The sequence below is a fragment of the Hyperolius riggenbachi genome, chromosome 2, assembly GCF_040937935.1.
Source record: "Hyperolius riggenbachi isolate aHypRig1 chromosome 2, aHypRig1.pri, whole genome shotgun sequence".
Classification (NCBI taxonomy): domain Eukaryota; kingdom Metazoa; phylum Chordata; class Amphibia; order Anura; family Hyperoliidae; genus Hyperolius; species Hyperolius riggenbachi.
Window position 1 is genome coordinate 12,814,582 of NC_090647.1, and position 21,281 is coordinate 12,835,862.

The 21,281-nt window shown below is 42.6% G+C and overlaps 1 protein-coding gene across 1 annotated transcript; it reads left to right on the plus strand.

Annotated features, from left to right (window-relative positions):
- Window positions 1-14,870: 14,870 nt before the first annotated feature.
- LOC137544587 (olfactory receptor 52A1-like) lies at window positions 14,871-15,821 on the plus strand. The gene has a single exon (XM_068265684.1). The coding sequence runs from the start codon at window positions 14,871-14,873 to the stop codon at window positions 15,819-15,821; it is 951 nt and encodes a 316-aa protein (XP_068121785.1).
- Window positions 15,822-21,281: the final 5,460 nt, after the last annotated feature.

A 21,281-nucleotide genomic window follows, 5' to 3' on the forward strand; every position in this document is an offset into this window, starting at 1 on the left:
TAGGGTCCCAAAGAAAGCGACCAATCTTCCCAGGTCTCGGTGACTGCCACGACAACTTTTTCGGGCAGTATGTTCTCGGGAGTTGGTGGCTGTACTGTCTTGGGCTCAAAACATCTAGACAGGGCATCTGCCTTGACATTTTTACTCCCTGGCTTATACGTAATAATAAATCTGAATCTCGAAAAGAATAATGACCAGCGGGCCTGTCGAGGACTAAGCCTCTTGGACCCTTCAATATATTCCAAGTTTTTGTGGTCAGTATAGACTGTAATCATATGTTCTGCCCCCTCAAGCCAATGACGCCATTTCTCAAACGCGAGTTTAATGGCTAACAGCTCTCGGTTACCGATATCGTAATTTCTCTCCGCGGGAGAGAATTTACGTGAGAAGGAAGCACTTGGATGCAATCTGCCCTGGAAACCCGAGTGTTCAGACAGTACAGCCCCGACCCCAATCTCTGATGCGTCCACCTCAACTATAAAGGGACAAGTGACATCGACATGTCGCAAAATAGGGGCGGAGCAAAACAAGTTCTTTAGAGATGAAAAAGCAGAATGTGCTTTGGGTAGTGCTGCTGATCGCTTGTTTACATGCCATGGAATTTTATTAAGATTTGAATAAAAGAGCTTTTAATGAAGACGGTGCTGACTCATTGGAATGCTACTGGAGGAGACACCTGAGATGCACAGGTGACTGGAGTCTATAGCACGACTTGACTATTCCCTGGTCCACCATTGGTGCTTGCCATACACTACTTCACTTTGGGTAGTGCTGGGCGTAATGGAAAAAAACTACGCTTACGGATCATTACGCGTAATTTTACGCTATTACGCATTACGGAATTACGGTTACGGCATAGACATTTATCTACGTTTCATGTCTGTAATTACGCATGGTCCTTACGCAATTACGCGTAAGAATACCGTAATGCAGGTTGTTACGGTATGGTCTTACGCGTAATTTCCTACTAGCAATTAATGCGTAAGGCCATGCTCCCAAGCGGAAAAGTTGACGCATGGATCAATGTTAGGTAGCCACTGACTTTAAGGGTTAATAGCAAAGCCCCCTTAATTGCTAAGAGCCTCAAATTTGGAGAATATATTAAGGAGATCAGAAGGAATAAGAGGAAAAAAAAATTTTTTTCAAAAAGACCTTATAGTTTTTCAGAAAATCGATTTTAAAGTTTCAAAGGAAAAATTTACACATTTAAAAACCCGCCGACTTTAACGGTTAATAGCAAAGCCTGCTTAAAATTTAGGAACACCAAATTCCCAGGGTATATTAAGGGGATCAGTGGGAATAAGAGGAAAAAAATGTTTTTCAAAAAGACCTTATAGTTTTTGAGAAAATCGATTTTTAAGTTTCAAGGGGAAAAATGTCTTTTAAATGCGGAAAATGTCATGTTTTTTTGCACAGGTAACAATAGTGTATTATTTTCATAGATTCCCCCAAGTGGGAAGAGTTTTACTTACTTCGTTCTGAGTGTGGGAAATATAAAAAAAAACGACGTAGGGTCCCCCCTCCCAGACCTCTTTAACCCCTTGTCCCCCATGCAGGCTGGTATAGCCAGAATGCGGAGCAGACAGATCAGAAGGAACCCCATTGATCTGCTAAGGACCAATGGGGCTCCTTGGAGCCCAAATTCAAAGATGCTTAGAGAGCTCTGAGCTATATAGCTCAGAGCTCTGTCGGGTCCGTGCAGGACGCTAAGTCCCACCGGCTCCCGCTGCCCTCCCCGCCTCTCCCACATGTCACCCACATGTCACCCACATGTGGGTGACATGTGGGTGACAGATGTGGGCGGGGTGGACAGCGGGAGCCGGCGGGGACTTAGCGTCCTGCAAGGACGCGTAAGTGTATGCGGTGGCTGAGCGGCGAGTGACGTCGGGTGCGGCGTAGTTACAATGTAACAAAGTTGTTACATTGTAATAGCTTTGTTACATTGTAACTGATAGAACATTTCTGAGGCTATTGCGAGGGATCATTTATTTAAAGGGACAGGTAAGTATTAATGGTTAATTAAGAATATTAAAAGACTTTTTTCGTGGTTATGTTTTTTGTTCAATTAAAATACTTTTTCTAAGTGTTTGTGTGTTTATTTACTTTTAACTCTTAAAGGAAATGGGTAAGGGGTACAAGTACCCCTATACTCATTTCTCCTGGGAGGGGGGGTGGGCATCTGGGGGACCCCTTTTTAAAGGGGACTCCCAGATGCCACCATGACCCCCCCCCCCCCAGGAATTCGCGGCCTCCACCTCCACCGCCCATCGGAGGTGGAGAAGAGCCCCTTGTCCTTGGATTGGACAAGGGCTCGGAGGGGGAGGGGAAAGCTTGGCTGCCCCTCCCCTTCCGAGACCCCCCAATCCATGGACCATGCGGGCTGGTATAGTCAGGGTGCGGAGCCCCACGCGGCCGGTGCTCCGCATTCTGGCTATACCAGCCTGCATGGGGGACAAGGGGTTAAAGAAGTCTGGGAGGGGGGACCCCACGTCGTTTTTTTTTTATATTTCCCACACTCAGAATGAAGTAAGTAAAACTCTTCCCACTTGGGGGAATCTATGAAAATAATACACTATTGTTACCTGTGCAAAAAAACCTGACATTTTCCGCATTTAAAAGACATTTTTCCCCTTGAAACTTAAAAATCGATTTTTTCAAAAACTATAAGGTCTTTTTGAAAAAAAAAATTTTCCTCTTATTCCCACTGATCCCCTTAATATACCCTGGGAATTTGGTGTTCCTCAATTTTAAGCAGGCTTTGCTATTAACCGTTAAAGTCGGCGGGTTTTTAAATGTATACATTTTTCCTTTGAAACTTTAAAATCGATTTTCTGAAAAACTATAAGGTCTTTTTGAAAAAAAAAATTTCCTCTTATTCCTTCTGATCTCCTTAATATATTTTTCAAATTTGAGGCTCTTAGCAATTAAGGGGGCTTTGCTATTAACCCTTAAAGTCGGCGGCTTTTTTATATTATACGGGAGCGTAATATTACGCGATTACGGCAGACTGTGTAATTTCAATAGGAGTTTACGGTCTTACGCGTAATTTGTGACGCGTAATAACGTAACTTACGGTCTACGCGTAATTAATTACGTGTAATACCGTAACCTTACACGTAACACTTACGGTGCATTTGTAGTGAATTACGATGCGTAATTACGCTAATGCGTAATTTCGGCCCAGCACTGGCTTTGGGTGACCAATTATAAGTGTCAGCCCCTTTTTTTGGTGAGGTTAGTGAGAGGTGACTCTACAGAAGAAAATCCCTTGATAAATTTTCTGTAATAATTGGCAAAGCCAAAAAATCTTTGGAGTGCCTTCAGCCCCATGGGCTGTGGCCACTCCAAAATGGCAGCTACTTTTTTGGGGTCCATGGAGAGTCCTGAGGTTGAAATGATATACCCCAAGAAAGGAACTTCCGACACCTCAAAAAGACATTTCTCAATTTTTGCATATAAAGAATTCTGTCTCAGTTTTTTCTGGACAAACTTCACATGCTCCCTGTGTTTAGCTAGACTGGGTGAGAAAATCAGTATGTCGTCCAGATATACCAAGACGAATCGCCCCAGGACCTCTCAGAAAATCTCATTGACCAACTCCTGGAAGACAGCAGGAGCGTTACACAACCCGAAGGGCATAACAAGATACTCGTAGTGCCCGTCAGGTGTGTTAAATACTGTCTTCCATTCGTCACCCTCCCTTATGCGTACCAGGTTGTATGCCCCTCTTAGATCGAGTTTAGAAAAGACACATGCATCAGTAACCTGGGAGAACAAGTCGTCAATTAACGGGAGTGGGTAACGATTCTTTATGGTAATTTTATTTAGTTCTCGATAATCTATGCAGGGGCGAAGCCCACCATCCTTTTTTTGAACAAAAAAGAACCCTGCTCCGGCTGGAGACTTAGAAGGACGGATAAAACCTTTTGCAAGGTTTTCTTTAATGTAGTCCTGCATAGCGAGTTTTTCCGGAGCGGACAGGTTATACAAATGACCTCTAGGGGGCATACAACCAGGCCTTAACTCAATGGGGCAGTCAAAACTTCTGTGTGGAGGAAGTTTGACCGCCGACTTAGGACAAAAAATATCAGCAAATTCAGCATATTGTGCAGGTAACCCTTCTATCTGAATCCTCGTGGTGCAAACAGCAACTTTCTCCATACAATGATGATGGCAAAAGGAGGACCAGCTAAGCAACTGGCCGGAGCTCCAATCTATCTGAGGAGAATGCTTTTGCAGCCACGGCATCCCAAGGATTACAGTAGAAGTGGCCATTTTAAGCACAAAAAATTGTATTTGTTCTCTATGCAATACCCTCACATGACATAACAAACTCTGAGTCTGAGACAGGGGATGGTTCCCTTGAAGTGGAGAGTCATCCACTGCAGTGAGGACAATCTGTCTGTCTAAGGGGAGCAGGGGAATCCCCAATTTCTTAACAAAATCATAATCTATAAAATTGGCGGCTGAACCTGAGTCTATAAATGCCTGGGTAGACCGGACTTGATCTTCCCAGGAAATAGAACAAGGGGGTAGTAACAGATTATCAGGTAGAGGTAACACTGGCTCGCCTAGGGTACTACCTCTAGCTACTCCTAGGCGGCAGAGTTTTCCGCCTTTTTAGGACAGTTCTGTACTATATGGCCTTTTTCTGCGCAATATAGACAGAGCCCCTCCGACCGTCTCCGATTTTTCTCGACTTCTGACAATTTAGAATGTCCGATCTCCATCGGTTCATCCTGAGGAAGAGAAGGGGTAGGAGAGGTGACGGGAAAAGACCTCACAGGGTGTCTACCACGAGCTTGCCTTTGATAACGAATACGGCAATCTATTCTTACTGCAAGAGAGATCGCATCATCAACAGTCTTGGGTTCAGGATGACTTAGCATTACATCCACAACGGGATCAGATAACCCAGATAAAAAACAGTCTGATAAGGCAAACTGTCCCCACCTAGCCGATACTGCCCACCGTCTAAACTCTGCAGCATAGGTCTCTGCGGTGTTATGTCCCTGCCTGAGACTTTTAAGTTTCCTCTCAGCAGTGACTGCAATATCTGGATCATCGTATATGATAGCATTGATTTGAAAAAATTCTGAACTGAAGTTAATGCCTCATGGCCACTAGGAAGACTGTAGGCCCATGTCTGTGAATCCCCTGATAAAAGTGTTTTAATGAAGGTTACCCTCTGACTCTCAGTCCCTGATGAAACAGGTCTCATCTCAAAGTAAGAAAGGCAGCGGTTTCTGAAATTCTGAAAATCAGATGTGTGCCCTGAAAATTTTCCCGGCATAGGCATTCTAGGCTCAATAACTAGAGGGGACTGCACTGGTCCAATTGCAGTCTGGAGGGTGCGGACCACCCCAGACAGCTGGGTGATCTGAGTCTGTTGGGTATTGACCAATACAGTTAAATTATCCACCGCTGTGGTCAAGGCCTCAACCTGGTTACACAGTGCGTCCATAGACATTTTGGTCTGCTGTTCTGTAACGATTTGTGTCAGCAAAGAACAGAATTCTGATTATTAGGTGATCTGCAGTATCACCTATAATGCAGATATATACCTGATTATATGGTGATCTGCAGAATTACCTATAATACTGGTATATCAGAAGCTGATGTGATTACAAATAGCAATGTGTGATTGGTGCAACAGTAGTACTGATAGGTTTGGCAATACCTCACCAGAGGAGCTGGTGGGTACTAACAGTACAGTGCCCCTCACCAGAGTCAAGGGCCCTCTGGTGAGAGTAGAGTGGTCAGACAGATCGGGTTCAGCAACAGACAGACAGATGCAGTACAAAATCGGAAGGCAGAGACAGGAAGGTATAAGCAGGCAGAGTCGGCAGCAAGATCAGATGGGCAGAGGTACAGAATCACTGAGCAGAAGAGTAGTCAGAACGAGCCAGAGTCATGCACAGATAATAACACAGTAATGTATAATCTTTAAGGCTTTCAAACAATTCCTATCCTGTGTGAAATCCCCGGTTTCCTCCCGGATCAAAGCACACCGGAACTATCTAAGGGTCTGAGCGCTAACACCAAGTATTCGCAACAGCAGACAAGTTGGGAGTGATTAAGCTAGGCTTATGAAGCAGAGGAGACCCCTCTGGCACGCCCCCTCTTATCAGCCAATGAGGAGCGGCGAGCGTCTCCTCTGACGTCAGCCGACCGGCCGGTCAGCTGACGCGCCTCCTCCCCGCATAAAGGTCCTGTCTGTGCGCACGCGACAATGCGACCTTATGTGCGGCTGACAGACCCGTCCTCGGTGTGCTAGACGCCTGAGGCACGGATACATTGCTAAACAGGGAGCTGGAGGCAGCTGCGGTGGTAGCGCTGTTCACCGCGGCTTCCTCTCCAACGTTTGTTACAACTCCAACATGGTATTTTGAAGTTTCAGACATTCTACCAAATTTTTCACCTTTTTCTTAATTCTCTCCAACTAATCTGTTCAGCTGCCAGTTTATTTGCCAGCTTCAACTAATATTTTTTTTCATCATTCCAGTTTTGCCCTTGTTACCTGATTACTCTGACCTATGCTAGAACTCTCTGTCCTCAAGAAGAGACACACTACCATATTATTATTATTATTATTATTATTATTATTATTATTATTATCATATGTATTATTATTTACTTATTTTTAAGTAAATTGGTGATTTGGGTAGTTAGGATGCAGTTAACAATTTCTAACTTTCAGGAATAGTCTGAGGTCTCTCCACCTCATCAATCTGGAGAATGGTGGCAGCAAAAAACAATTCCCATCACAAAATTGATAATTTTTACTGATTGTACATACAATCAAGATTGTATCATGTACGGGCACACCAACCCATCTTAAATGTTTACTGTGGTTAAAGTGGATTCACCTCCAAAAACATCTAGCGCAGGGGTCTCAAACTCGCGGCCCGCGGGCCATTTGCGGCCCTCGGTACAATATTTTGTGGCCCGCACCGGCAAAAGCAAAAGAGACACGGAAGCGAACTATTTTACCTTACAGTTCGCTTCAGTGCTCCCAAGTAATCCGCCGCATCCCCGCCGCTAAACGAGGGCTGCAGAGCCCCCAAATCCCCGGGCAAACATCCACGACTGCGCTGAGGGGCAGAGCTTCCAGCTGTAGCTCTGCCCCTCCTGACATCAATCACCGCATGGATCGCCGCCTCTCCCCGCCCCTCTCTGTGAAGGAAGAGTGAGAGGGGCGGGCAGAGGCGGCGATCCGCCGCGATTGACGTCAGGCGGGGCAGAGCTGAAGCTGAAAGCTCTGCCCCTTCCAGGAAATGCCGGCGGATTGCCCCCCCCCCTCCCCCGGGCGATTTGGGGGCTCTGCAGCCCTCGTTTTGCGGCGGGGACACGGCGGATTACTTGTAATGGGAGCACTGAAGTGAACTATAAGGTAGGACACTCCATGTTCAGAAGAAATAATTAAAACTGTTAATGACATTTGAGGACTTTTTTTGTGAAATCCCTTATGCGGCCCAGCTTCATCCTGACTTTGCCTCCTGCGGCCCCCAGGTAAATTGAGTTTGAGACCCCTGATCTAGTGGATGAGACCTGTATGGCAACTGTGGCATGGTAAGACGGGACTGGCAGGTGTTTGTCACACTCTCAAAATAAAATTGCAAAGAATTGGGTATCTGTTCAACTACAGTATAATATCATCAAAAGATTGAGGTAATCTGGATACATTTCTGTATGCAAATTGCAAGGCTGAAAGCCAATATTGAATAGTCATAAGCTTCAGAACCCCAGGTATGTCTATGTTGAAAACAGACTCAATTTTGTAGTAGAAATAACTCATCAGAAACACTTACAAAACTAATTTGCTGTAGCATAATTCATCACAGCATCCAGAAATTTACATTCAAACTTTGTCATAAGAAGTACAGACTAAACAGCAAGCTCATGGTGAACCAGAACTCATTGGAGTGTGTGAGGGGCTACAATGGTCCTAAAAGCCCCCTTACTAAGTTGCTATGGAAAACAAAAGTTTGCTTTCTTAAAACAGAAAGAATTTGCAATAATTCAGGTTGGAGTGAGCTTGAGATGTCTCCCAGTGCATCACTGCTGAATATATGCAAATTAACCATTGTACCCTTAGAAGCTAAACACACCTCCAGAACTGCTGGAATGCAATGATGTGTCAGCTTGTTAATTTGTACAGAGCCATAATAATCCAACATGCATACAGACTGTTTCGGATTGTTTGATCCTCATCAGTGCATATATTCAGCAGTGATGCACTGGGAGACATCTCAAGCTCACTCCAACCTGAATTATCGCAAATTCTTTCTGTTTTAAGAAAGCAAACTTTAGTTTTTCTTAACATCTTAGTAAGGGGGCTTTTAGGACCATTGTAGTCCCTTACACACTCCAATGAGTTCTGGGTCACCATGAGCTCGCTGGTTAGTCTGTACCTCTCGGTGTTACAAGCCCTACTGCACAGAGCCAAATTAATCCATGCCATGCACTGATGAGGATCAAACAATCCAAAACAGTCTGTATGCATGTTGGATTATTATGGCTCTGTACAAATTATCAAGCTGACACATCATTGCATTCCAGTGGTTCTGGAGGTGTGTTTAGCTTCTAAGGGTAATAATGGTTAATTTGCATATATTCAGCAGTGATGCACTGGGAGACATCTCAAACTCACTCCAACCTGAATTATCGCAAATTCTTTCTCTTTTAAGAAAGCAAACTTTTGTTTTTCATAAGAAGTAGAAATTTTATAGAAACATGATCCATAAATACTGCCGCTTTCTCTAGGCCCACATTCATTTATGATGGACTGAGAGTTTAAAGGAATATCTGCTGCTTCAAACACCTCTTTTGCAAGAAAGGGGCTTAGTTATTTCTGCAAGACAATCCCAAACCGTTACTGCATGTATTACAACAGCACGGGTCTATGCTAAACGAGTTGGGGCCACATGCAATTAACTTTTTCTCCTAGGTGATATTTTTAAACTTATCAATAAAATGCCTTTTAAGACTTGAGTAAGCAATAAAATACTAAAAATCATTTTGATAGTATTTTTTAATTTACTTTTTGGTACTATTTTTTTTTGAAAGGTGCTGGTAAATTATTTTAAATAGAAGATTAAAAATTATCTCTCAGGAGAAAACTCAGGTGAAAAGGTGAATTGCATATGAGCCTTAAAGCGGAATATAACCCAGCCTTTCAACTTTGCTCTAAAACATTATTTACAGCATATTATATGCAACCAGCATTTTTTTTTTACTAGACCAGCAGTGGAAGGGTTACACACAGAGCTTTAAAGTTCCATGGAGAGAAATGCTGCCGCATCCGAAGTTTAGATAGATACATTTAAGTAAACACAATGTAACAAGTGTGGAATGTGACTCACTCTCTCTCTTTGTGTCCAGGAGCTCCTGCACAGTCAGAGTGTGTGTCACATTCCTCACTTGTTACATTGTGTTTACTTAAATGTATCTATCTAAACTTCGGATGCATCTGCATTTCTCTCCACGGAACTCTAACCCTTCCACTGCTGGTCTACTAAAAAAAAATGCTGGTTGCATATAATATGCTGTAAATAATGTTTTAGAGCAAAGTTTAAATGCAGGGTTATATTCCGCTTTAAGGGTACTAAACCTGCCTGTCTTCTGGTCTGGTCACCCAATGAAAACTTTTAGCACATTATGAAACGGAAAAGACAGGAAAGGAGGCCCCAAACTGTTGATCAGTTGCAATCTATCAGACAACAACAGGACCAATTTTTCTTTTTCAAAACTATGACAATGAATCTTCTTAGTTTCTAAACAATTACAGGATGTTGTTAACAGAAGAGGTGATGCAACAAAGTGGTAAACATGTTCCTGTGACAGCAGCTTGCTGCTATCAAATTCAAACTAAGCATATATTTTTCAAAAATGCAATATTTGTCTGTTTCAACATTTGTTAGGCTGTTTTTGTATTATTTCTATTTGAATGAACGGTTTACGGATTTGAAATCATCTCGTTCTTTATTTACATTTCAGGCTTATTTGGATTTTTTTGGGATGTTGAGTTAGGTTTGTAACTTTGAAAAGTCTAGGTTTTTTGTTAAAGAGACACTGAAGCAAAAAACAAATTATGAAATAATGAATTGGTTGTGTAGTACGGATAATTACTAGAACATTAGTAGCAAAGGAAATAGTCTCGTATTTTTATTTTCAGGTATATAGTGTTTTTTTTTATAACATTGCATCATTCTCTAATATTTGCAGTTTGCACACTACTCAGCATTCTAAAGGGTTTTACAGAGCAGGCTTCTGAACTTTTGAACTGTCCTCTGCATAGAAAAAGAAAATACAGCGACAGACACTTGAGATAACAAGCTTCAGACGACTGGGCTCTCTGCGACTTTGAAAGTGGTGGAGCTCATTGGCTCTTTTGCATAGATAACAACTGGAGTTTCTTAACTCTTCCTGTACTGGAAACAATATTAGACTTATGTCTCTGCTCTTAATGTTTTATTCCTAAGCTGTACTACACATACAAATCATTATATCATAATTTATTTTTTTTTCACTTCAGTGTCTCTTTAAGTTAAAAATAGCCACATTTCTCCTGCATTTTCAAAATCCTCTTTATGGCACCATCTACTGGAATTTCTTCGGAACTTGGGCTTTTGGTGCCCTGATAAATTTTACTGTGTTTTGTTTACAGATCAGGCGCCAACCTTCAACGATGTGCTGGTAGCCGAGCAGTTTAATGTTAGTTCTTTCAGCTCTTACCTTTCCCGCTGTTCATAACATTTTTTTACTTAATTTTTACAGGACTAGTCCCATGAGCTCTATTGAGTCCCCCCCCCCCTCTATTTTTGGATAATGAATGTGTGAGGGCTCCCCAACTTGTGATATCATCCTCCAGCATCTACACCAAAGTCAGCTTTACAGAACTGCACTGGTGCAAATCATCAGAACGAGCTCCAGGAAAATGTCTGTTTTTATATATACTAGCTGATGACCCGGCGTTGCCCGGGTATGTATTTGGCTGCTATTGGCCCTGCCAACTTTTTCTAACCCTAACACACAAACACTCAATGACCAAGTTTGTGAGCTTTGGGCATCAGTAATTTTATTTTCCAATTGAAATGAAACAATTCTTATTGGCTGTTTGTGGCTCCACCCCCTCTTCTGAAATTGAACCCCATTCGCCCAATTACCAACTGTACCAGGTTTGAGTCTTGTGTCATTAACAGTGCAAGAATGGCAGCAATTTAAATATTTCCTTTAAAAATCAATAGGTGATTGATTTTAATAGGCTCCACCCACTTTCCTGAATATTAATCTCAGTCCCCAAGTGGCCAACTGTGTCAAGTCTGAGAATCCTGGCATTAACAGTGTAAGAATGGCTGCAATTTATATGTTCCCAGTGAAATTTGTATTTGTCTCCGCCCACTTTTTGTGACCTTGACACGCAGTCACTCAATGAAGTTTGTAAGCTTTCAGGTTCCTGGCATCAAAATGGTGTGAATGGAAGCAGTTTATCCAGCAAAGGGATGTGATTGGCCCTTTGTGGCTCTGCCCCCTTTATTGAATTTGAATCCCAGTCACTTAATGACCATTTGTAGAAGGTTTGAGGCCTCTGCCATTAACAGTGTAAGAATGGCAGCAATTTAAATATTCCCATTGAAAATCAATAGGTGAGTTTTGATTTGCTGCTGTAGGCTCTACACAGATTTCTGAATATTAATCCCAGTCACCCAGTGGCCAACTATTTCAAGTTTAAGAACCCTGACATTAACAGTGTAAGAATGGCTGCAGTTTATATTTTCCCATGTAAAAAGTTGGCTGTTTTTGGCTCTGCCCGCTGTCTCTAACATTGACATACAGTCACTCAATGACCAAGTTTATGAGCTTTGGGGTCCTTGTCATCAATAATTTGCATTTTCCCATAGAAATTAAACAAATCTGGCTGTTTGTGGCCCTGCCCCCTATTCAGAATTTGAACCATAGTCACCCTATAACCAATTGTACCAGATTTGAGAACTCTACAATTAACAGTGTAAGAATGGAAGCCATTTAAATATTCCCATTGAAAATCAATAGGTGAATTTTGATTGGCTGTTGTAAGCTCCACCCACTTTCCTGAATTCTAATTCTAGTCTTCCAGTGACCAACTGTGTCAAGTTTGAGAACCCTACCACTTACAGAATGGCTGCAGTATATATTTTCCCATGTAAAAAATTAACTCCGCCCACTTTTTTAAACCTTGACACACACACACAGTTATTGTATACCCAAGTTTGTGAGCTTTGTGGTCCTTAGCATCAACAATTTAAATTTTCCCACTGAAATTAAACAAATCTGATTGGCTGTTTGTGGCTCCACCCTCTTTTCAGAATGTGAACCCCAGTCACCAAATGACCGACTGTGCCAGGTTTGAAGCCTCTACCATGAAGAATGTAAGAATGGCAGCAATGTAAACATTCCCCTTGAAAATCAACAGGTGAAATTGGATTAGCTGTTGTAGGCTCCACCCACATTTCTGAATATTAATCCCAGTCACCCAGTGACCAACTGTGTCACGTTTGAGAACCCTGTCATTAACAGTGTAAGAATGGCTGCAGTTTATATTTATCCCACTCAATGACCAATTTTATGAGCTTTGGGATCCTTGGCATCAATAATTTATATTTTACCATTGAATTTAAACAAATCTGACTGTTTGTGGCCCTGCCCCCTTTTCAGAATTTGAACCTCAGTCACCCAATGACTGACTGTACCAGATTTGAGGCCTCTGCAATTAACAGTGTAAGAATGGCAAATATTCCCCTTGAAAATCAATAGGTGTATTTTGATTGATTGATTTGATTGTTAGCTCCACCCGCTTTCCTGAATATTAATCCTACTCTCTCAGCGACAAACTGTATGAAGTTTGAGAAGCCTGCCATTAACAGTGTAAGAATGGCTGCAGTTTATATTTTCCGATGTAAAAAAAATTAGTTATTGGCTCCACCCACTTTTCTGACCTTGACATACAGTCACTCAATGACCAAGTTTATGAGCTTTGGGGTCCTTGGTATCAATCATTTGTATATTCACATAGACATAAAACAAATCTGATTGGCTGTTTCCAGAATTTGAACCCAGTCCCCCAATGACCAACTGTACCATGTTTGAGGCTTCTGCCCTTAACAGTGTAAGAATTGCAGCAATGTAAATTTTCCCCTTAAAAATCAATAGGTGAATTTTGATTGGCTGTTGTAGGCTCCACCCACTGTCTTGAATATTAATCCCAGTCACCCAGTGACCAACTGTGCAAAGTTTGAGAACCCTGCCATTAACAGCATAAGAATGGCTGCAGTTTATATTTTACCAGTGAAATTAGGTTTTGGCTCCGCCCACTTTTTGTAACCTTGACACACAGTCATTTAATGACCAAGTTTGTGAGCCTTCGGGTTCCTGGCATCAAAAATGTGTGAATGGAAGCAGATTATCCAGCAAAGAAATCTGATTGGCTGTTTGTGTCTCCGCCCCTTTAGTGAATTTGAGCTCCAGTTACCCAATGACCGACTGCAGCAAGTTTGAAGCCTCTGCCATTAACAGTGTAAGAATAGCAGCAGTTTAAATATTCCCCTTAAAAAATCAACAGGTGAATTTTGATTGGCTGTTGTAGGCTCCACCTACCTTCCTGAATATTAATCCCAGTCACCCAGTAACCAACTGTGCAAAGTTTGAGAACTCTGCCATTAATAGTCTAAGAATGGCTGCAGTTTACATTTTCCCATCGAAAATGAATGGCTGAAATTTGATTGGCCGTTTTATGCTCCACCCACTTTTCCTGAATTTATAACCTTGGTCACCAAGTGACCAACTGTGCCAAGTGTGGGGACTCAGGCTTGATTACTGTGAGAACGGCAGCCTTTTACATTTTTTTCTATTGACTTTAATGGGTGAAATCTGATTTGCTGTTTGTAGCTCCGCCCAGGTGTGCAGGGGGGACACAAGACCCCCGGAACATATCATCCCAGGTAGTAAGGGATGTGTATACCAAGTTTCGTTCAAATCGGTCAAGCCGTTTTCGAGTGATCGTGGCACATACATACACACATATATATACACAAACGCATACATCCGATTTTATATATATAGATTGTAAACTAAAAGAGAGTGAGATTTACTAAACCTGGATTTAAAGAGAACCCGAGGTGGGTTTGAAGAATGTTATCTGCATACAGAGGCTGGATCTGCCTATACAGCCCAGTCTCTGTTGCTATCCCAAACCCCCCTAAGGTCCCCCTGCACTCTGCAATCCCTCATAAATCACAGCCACGCTGCTGACAAACAGCTTGTCAGAGCTGGCTGTGTTTATCTCTATAGTGTCAGTCTGCTGCTCTCCCCGCCTCCTGCAGAACTCCGGTCCCCGCCTGCATCCCTTCCCTCCCTGCTGATTGGAGGTAAGGGACAGGGGCAGGGACCGGAGCTATGCAGGAGGCGGGGGAGCAGCTGAGACTGACACTACAGATGTAAACACAGCCTCACAGCACGGCTGTGATTTATGGGGGATTGCAGAGTGCAGGGGGACCTTAGGGGGGTTTGGGCTAGTAACAGAGGCTGGGCTGTATAGGCAGATCCAGCCTCTGTATGCAGATAACATTCTTTAAACACACCTCGGGTTCTCTTTAAGCTTGAACCTGTTTTCCCTTGAGACCTCTAAATATATACAAAGTCGTTCCTAATTCATAACGCTCTTCTTCTACTTGTTGTGTTGAATGTTGGGAATGCAAGTAGCACAGATCTACTATTCCTATTTATGATCAACCCATAGGTGTGTTTGTAGCTCAAAAGATGACATTGTGTGTTCACGTGTTTGTTCATAGATAGGTTCTCTTCACAGAATGCTTTAGATGCTCTCTGAAGAGATGACCAGAAAAGCAGAAGACACGTCCAACACCACATTCTATCCCAGCTTCTTCATTCTGATTGGGATACCTGGAATAGAGAAGAACTATAAGTTGATCTCTGTTGCTTTTTGCTCAAGTTATATACTGTCGTTGCTGGGAAATGTGTTCCTTCTGGCCATCATCTCAGCATCTTCTGCCCTCCACAAGCCCATGTTTATTTTCCTTTCACTACTGGCACCCAATGACGCACTACTCAGCACAAGTATTACCCCAAAACTGTTGTCAATCTTATGGTTCAATGATAACCAAATCGGCTTTGATTCCTGCCTCCTCCAAATGTTCTTCATCCACTCCTTCACAAGCATCGAGTCGGGGCTATTGCTTGGTATGGCATTTGACCGCTATATCGCCATCTGTCAGCCACTAAGATATGATTCCATCATGACTAATAGTATCATCATCAAACTGGCTGTTGTCTTGATGATTAGAGCCATGGTTTTGGTTGGCCCCTGCATCATTTTGATCAGTACATTTCCAGCATTTAAGACCAATGTTGTTGCTCATTCTTACTGTGAACACATAGCAATTGCAAAACTAGCTGCAGCTGATATCAGGGTTAACAGCGCTTTAGGGCTAGCAGTGGCCTTCACCATACTAGGTGTAGACCTGTTGTTTATCTTGGTGTCGTACCTCGCCATCTTTCATGCCGTCTTCAGTCTTCCATCCAAAGATGCTCGGCTTAAAACATTCAACACCTGTATCCCTCATATGTGTGTCTTCCTGAGTTTTCATGGTCTGGCCCTCTTCACCTTCCTCTCCCACCGTTATGGTAAAGGAATTCCACCATATATTCACATAATTCTAGCTGATATGTATCTTCTGTTGCCTCCCATGTTGAACCCTTTCATGTATGGAGTGAAGACAAGGCTGATCCGCGAGCAAGTTAGGAAGGTCTTCTGTAAGGCATAGCTTTACTGTTTTGCTTAGACTTAAAGTGAAATACATCTCAAATACCAGATGTTATAACGTCTGATGAACATTTAACGGCAAACAACAAAATGAGGGAGGCATTTTTTTGCTTGGTTATATTTCATGTTGTAGCAAGAAGTGCCTCCCTTGTCTTCTTTGGTTGGAGTTCAGTAATTGTGGCATGGAGGACCACAGAGTGGTGTGCCTCCTGGAGTTGGGTGTCCCGTAACTGAAACATAAGCTGCTTGCTTATTTTGATGAAATGAGAAACTGAAATGTTTACAAAGGTATATCCCAAAACCTTGGGTACCACAGCAATTACCAGTGACTAGGGATGAGTAGGAAACACCAGGAACCACCCAGGAGTATAAACATAGCTTCCTGTGAGTGCCAGGCAGAGACCTTGGGTACCACAGCATAGCTTCCTGTGAGTGCCAGGCAGAGACAAGTGTAGCTGTGTTGTAAATCGCTCATCGTCATTAATGATGTGTGCCACCTATGAAGCTTATTCTACTCTGTATGCAAATACAGCATGATACATCATACACTGAGCAGCACTGCTGTTTGTCCATATAATATAACTCTAACTACTTTTACCTGTTCACAATCATCATCATCAATGCACTTTGGAGTTTTTACCATTATTATTTCAATTACAGGCATTGGCCATGATTGCTGCTTGTTTGTATATCATACCCCTAAGCCTCCTGTACAGAAGCAGCAGCATTACACATAGCTGTGGTTCATTTTGCATTACTAATATAGTCTATCACTAGCATATATTAAAACAAGAAAGAAAGCGCACAACTTTGTTAAAAAAGGGGTCTGTCATTTGTTTAAAGAGAACCTGTTACAAAAAAAAGTCCCGCTGTGGGGTACTCACCTCGGGAGGGGTAAGCCGCAGGGTCCCAATGAGGCTCCCCCTCCCCTGTAGCTGCAGGCAGACCAGCGCTGGCTCCCCCGAAGTGTCCCGGAATCCTCCCCGACAAGCCTGACAAGCGCTGATATATTTACCTTCCCTGGCTCCAGCAGGGGCGCTGTTGTGGCTCTCTGCACGGAGATAGACTAAAATAGCCCGACAACGATCGGCTATTTCCGCCTATCTCCGAGCGGAGAGCCGATACTGCGCCTGCGCTGGAGACGGGAAGGTAAATATTTACATCCCCGCTGTTCGGAGAGCTTTATCGCCACTGTCGTGGGACACAGGAGGACGGGGGAAGCCTCAATAGGATCCGGAGGCTTCCCCCACCCAAGGTGATTACCCCCCAGGAGAGTTTTTTTTTTTCGTTACAGGTTTTAAGGTTTCGGTTCCAATGTAGTGTTACTGATGTAAAATTAAAAAAAAAAAATGTAAATACTTTACTTTTTTGTTCTTATATTTGTCATTACATAATTCATTCAGTTATACAGGGGGTCTGTCATTTCTTTTGTTTTATGCCAGGGTTATTATTGACTTTGTTAGATTTATCTTTGACACACGCTCAACAAAAGTCTTTTACTATAAACAACTTTACAAACAACTACAATGAAAAAAGTTGGAAAGATACGTCTTGGCTTGCAAACAACTATTATACACACAGAACGACTTGACGGACAACTTGACGAACAACTACAAATTTACATATTGTTACTCAACTGGTGAACGACTAATATGTTTTAGTTAGTAATGGAAGTCATTGAAAAGTCATAACAGATTTCTATACACATTTCCATGTTGGACTCAACTTCTCTCAGTTATTCGTCATGTCATTCCAACAGTTGGATTGACTTGAGCTGCGTCTTATCAGTCGTAGGTCGTTTCTTATCAGTGATAACGCCTTGACAAAAGTTGTTCAACTTGTTCAAGATGTTTGATAATTGTGCATTTAAAAGACTTTTGTTGAGCTGTGTATGTGCCTGTACTGTTGTAAAAATATTAATAATAATAATAATAATAATAATGACTATTTCCATATTTGTTACTACTACTGTGTCCAGTGGCGTAGCTAAGAAGCTATGGGCCCCGGTGCAAGTTTTACAACGCCCCCCCCCCCCCCCCCCAAGCACTCGATACATACCAAATGATATGGCGCACCAAAACCTGCCAAGAAAAACCACAGTGTCAGAGGTGCAAGAAGGGGATGGGGAACAGTTTGTTAATGATTACAACTATTTAAAGCATCTATAGAAGTGATTATTACCAGCACAGGACCAATAGAGAGCTAATACTGTAGTTGAGGAAGGGCCCCGATACTGTCGCAACCTCTGCAACCTCTATTGCTACGCCACTGACTGTGTCTATTATCTATAAAGCTGGCCATACTCTAGTTGATTTTTTGTCAATATCCTACTGATTCGATCATTTGCTCTATTCAGTTGATTGCACCAGATGGTTGTTGCTCTGATTGAGTGGCCGGTCATCAGCGCACCACTAGCAGGGTTTTATTTCGGGCCACCCAACACAGCAGAGGAGCTGACCCTCATCTGTCCACTGATCGCTTTCTCCCATTGTTGTTTCTCCACCACGAGAGCTTCTCTCTATCTTCACTCTCAGAGAGTTTTGTGTTACATGACAAACACTAGAGGCAAAATACTAAAGGCCTCTAGCAGTCACGTAAGGTAAAACCCACAGCGCCCCTAGTGTTCTCCCTCCAGTGTTGTAGTATCCATGTTGAAGGGCACTCCTCTGATACATTTTCAATCCATCCAACGGTCCAGTTTTTCGGACAATGACGGACTTCAAATCTTCAAGATACAAATATTAAGTGTCCAGCACCAGAAAACTTCTCAAGCAGGGCTTTATTCACATCAATCAGTTAACAAAGTTGTAGCAAAAACCCGTTAGCATTTAGATGTAATAAATAGCTCTTGTATTACAGCTCGGTGTGACCATCCTTTGTCAAGTGGTAATGCATTACCACACCATACGAAACGGTCTAACCTGACCACAATGCGACGCCACCCTTATCCATTGAGTGTACAATCTGTTGCACAGCAGCAAGAACAATATTACAAGAGCTATTTATTGCACTTGGTCGTCGTGCACTTTTCCAACACAACAATGATCCAAAACACACATCTAAAGCTACTGTTGCATTTCTGAAGAAGAACAGGGTGAAGGTGACTGAATGGCCAAGTATGTCTCCTGATCTGAACCCAATGGAACACCTGTGGGGAATTCTGAAGCCACAAGTTGAGCATCACTCCCCATCCAGCATCCAGGCTCTAAAAGAGGTTATTCTTGAAGAATGGAGAAAAGATAGATGTTGCAATATGTCGCCAACTTGTTCATTCCATGCCTAGAAGATTTGGTGCTGTCCTTAAAAACCACGGTGGTCATACAAAATACTAGATGTAGTCGTTTTTGTTGTGGTGTGTATTCATTTTTGCTTCAACAAATTTGAGTAAAACTGAAGATTTTGTGATCTAAGTTATATTATTGACCTTAATTTAATGTTATGGAGTTAAGCAAGTGTTCAATAAAAAAGTGTTCTTTTGTTTATTGAGCTACTGATTAAATTTGTACTTTTTAGAGGGGGTGTACTCATTTATGCTAAGCACAGCATATATTTATATAGCACCAATGTCTTCTGTAGAACTGTATACAGTACAGCTCACATATTGTGGAGCAAAGATCCATGAGACGTTCAACGCTCTGTAAAATCAGGACATCCAGCAATACAAATACAGACATCACCAATACTGGTGCATGTTCATATGATAAATTAAAGCAGAACTAGGAGGAGGTCCCTGCCCTTGCGAGCTTAAAATCTAGAGGGTAGTGGGGTGGAGACATTAGGGGAAGAAGCCTGGTCTTGTGAGCTTACAATCTAGATAGTGGGTTGGAGACATTGGGCCCGATTCACAAAAAGCTTTGGGCGTGCTAAGTAGACAAAGACAAGACAAGACAAATAACATTTATATTGCGCTTTTCTCCTTGCGGACTCAAAGCGCCAGAGCAGAGCAGCAGCCACTAGGGCGCGCTCTATTGGCAGTAGCAGTGTAAGGGAGACTTGCCAAAGGTCTCCTACTGAATTAGTGCTGGCTTACTGAACAGGCAGAGCCGAGATTCGAACCCTGGTCTCCTGTGTCAGAGGCAGAGCCCTTAACCATTACACCATCAGCCAACTGACACCCAAGTAGGGTGCTAAGCAGTTAGCACGCCCAAAGCTTTTATGGATCGCGCACAAAGTTTAGTGCTGCGCTGTGCGCGTGAAATGTAGCACCGGGTGCAACCAAACCATTGCACCGGGTATGCCATTTTAGGCACACCCGGTGCGACAATTTGCGTGCACCGCGCAGCGCTGAAACTTTGCGCATCCTAAAGGGCTTTAGGCGTGCTAAGGGGCTTTTAGGCATCCTAACTAAGTTAGCACCCTTTTGTGAATCAAGCCCATTAGGAGGAGGAGTCTGGCCTTGCAAGCTTACAATCTAGAGGGTAGTGGGGTGGAGACATTAGGGGGAGGAACCTGGCCTTGCGAGCTTACAATCTAGATCATGGTTTGGAGACATTAGGGGAGGAGAAACAGATGGAGCAGTGAACTTCCAATGCTGCCTATAGTAAATTATAGGCTTGTCTGAACAGGTGTGTTTTCAGAGTACGTTTGAAGGTTTCCCGGTTCGGAGTATGATGATTAGGGATGGTCAGAAATAATAATAAAAAAATAAATAAAAAAATTCCACAAAGCTGGCACCACCGAATGTAGTAAAAAAGCTCTTTATTCAAACGTCATTAAAATGACATTCAGTCAGTAATCAAAAAATGTAGCAATGGCGACAGCCCGCTGTTTTGAACTTGACGTCCTTTGTCAAGCCATACTGCTATCACTAATCATAAAACACACCTCCTTTAAATAGTGGTCAGTTACACAATCAACCAATGAGTTTGAAATTTTAACAACCAATGGAAATGCCTGACAGGGGGTGAGGACCTGATGGGGAACTGCTCTAAATCATGTGATGCATGGTAGACCAATAAGAACGCAGGTCGCGTGAACAGAATACGCATGTGGACAAAAATACGCATAAAAATATGCATAAAAACTTCCGGTATGTAAAAATGACGTCAACGCGTGCCGTACGCGTAAAAGCATCAGGAAAAAATAACAACCCCTGACGGCATCGCCAACAGTTTACAAAGACAGAAACATAGGCCAACAGGATCAAGGCCAACACTACTGAAGCATCAAAAGCTAGTACAAAATTAAATACAAAAACTCAAATCATAATCAAATCAATTCAAAACCCCTCGACCCATAACCCCCAGGCGTTTAATCCACCAAGCTTCTCTACGTGCTAATTCTTGTTTGCGGTTCAATTTTCCTCGCCAATCGAGGGGAACACTATCAATCACTTGGACTCTCATTTGTGAAATGTTATGCCGTGCTTCTGTAAAATGACTGGATACTGTCTGGGTAGAATCCTTGTTACGGATGGCAGTCTTGTGACCCGACATCCTAACTTCAAGAGGTTTAGTCGTCA

Coding starts and splice junctions, on each gene's coding strand:
- LOC137544587 (XM_068265684.1), top strand. CDS start 14,871: ATGACCAGAAAAGCAGAAGACACGTCCAACACCACATTCTATCCCAGC.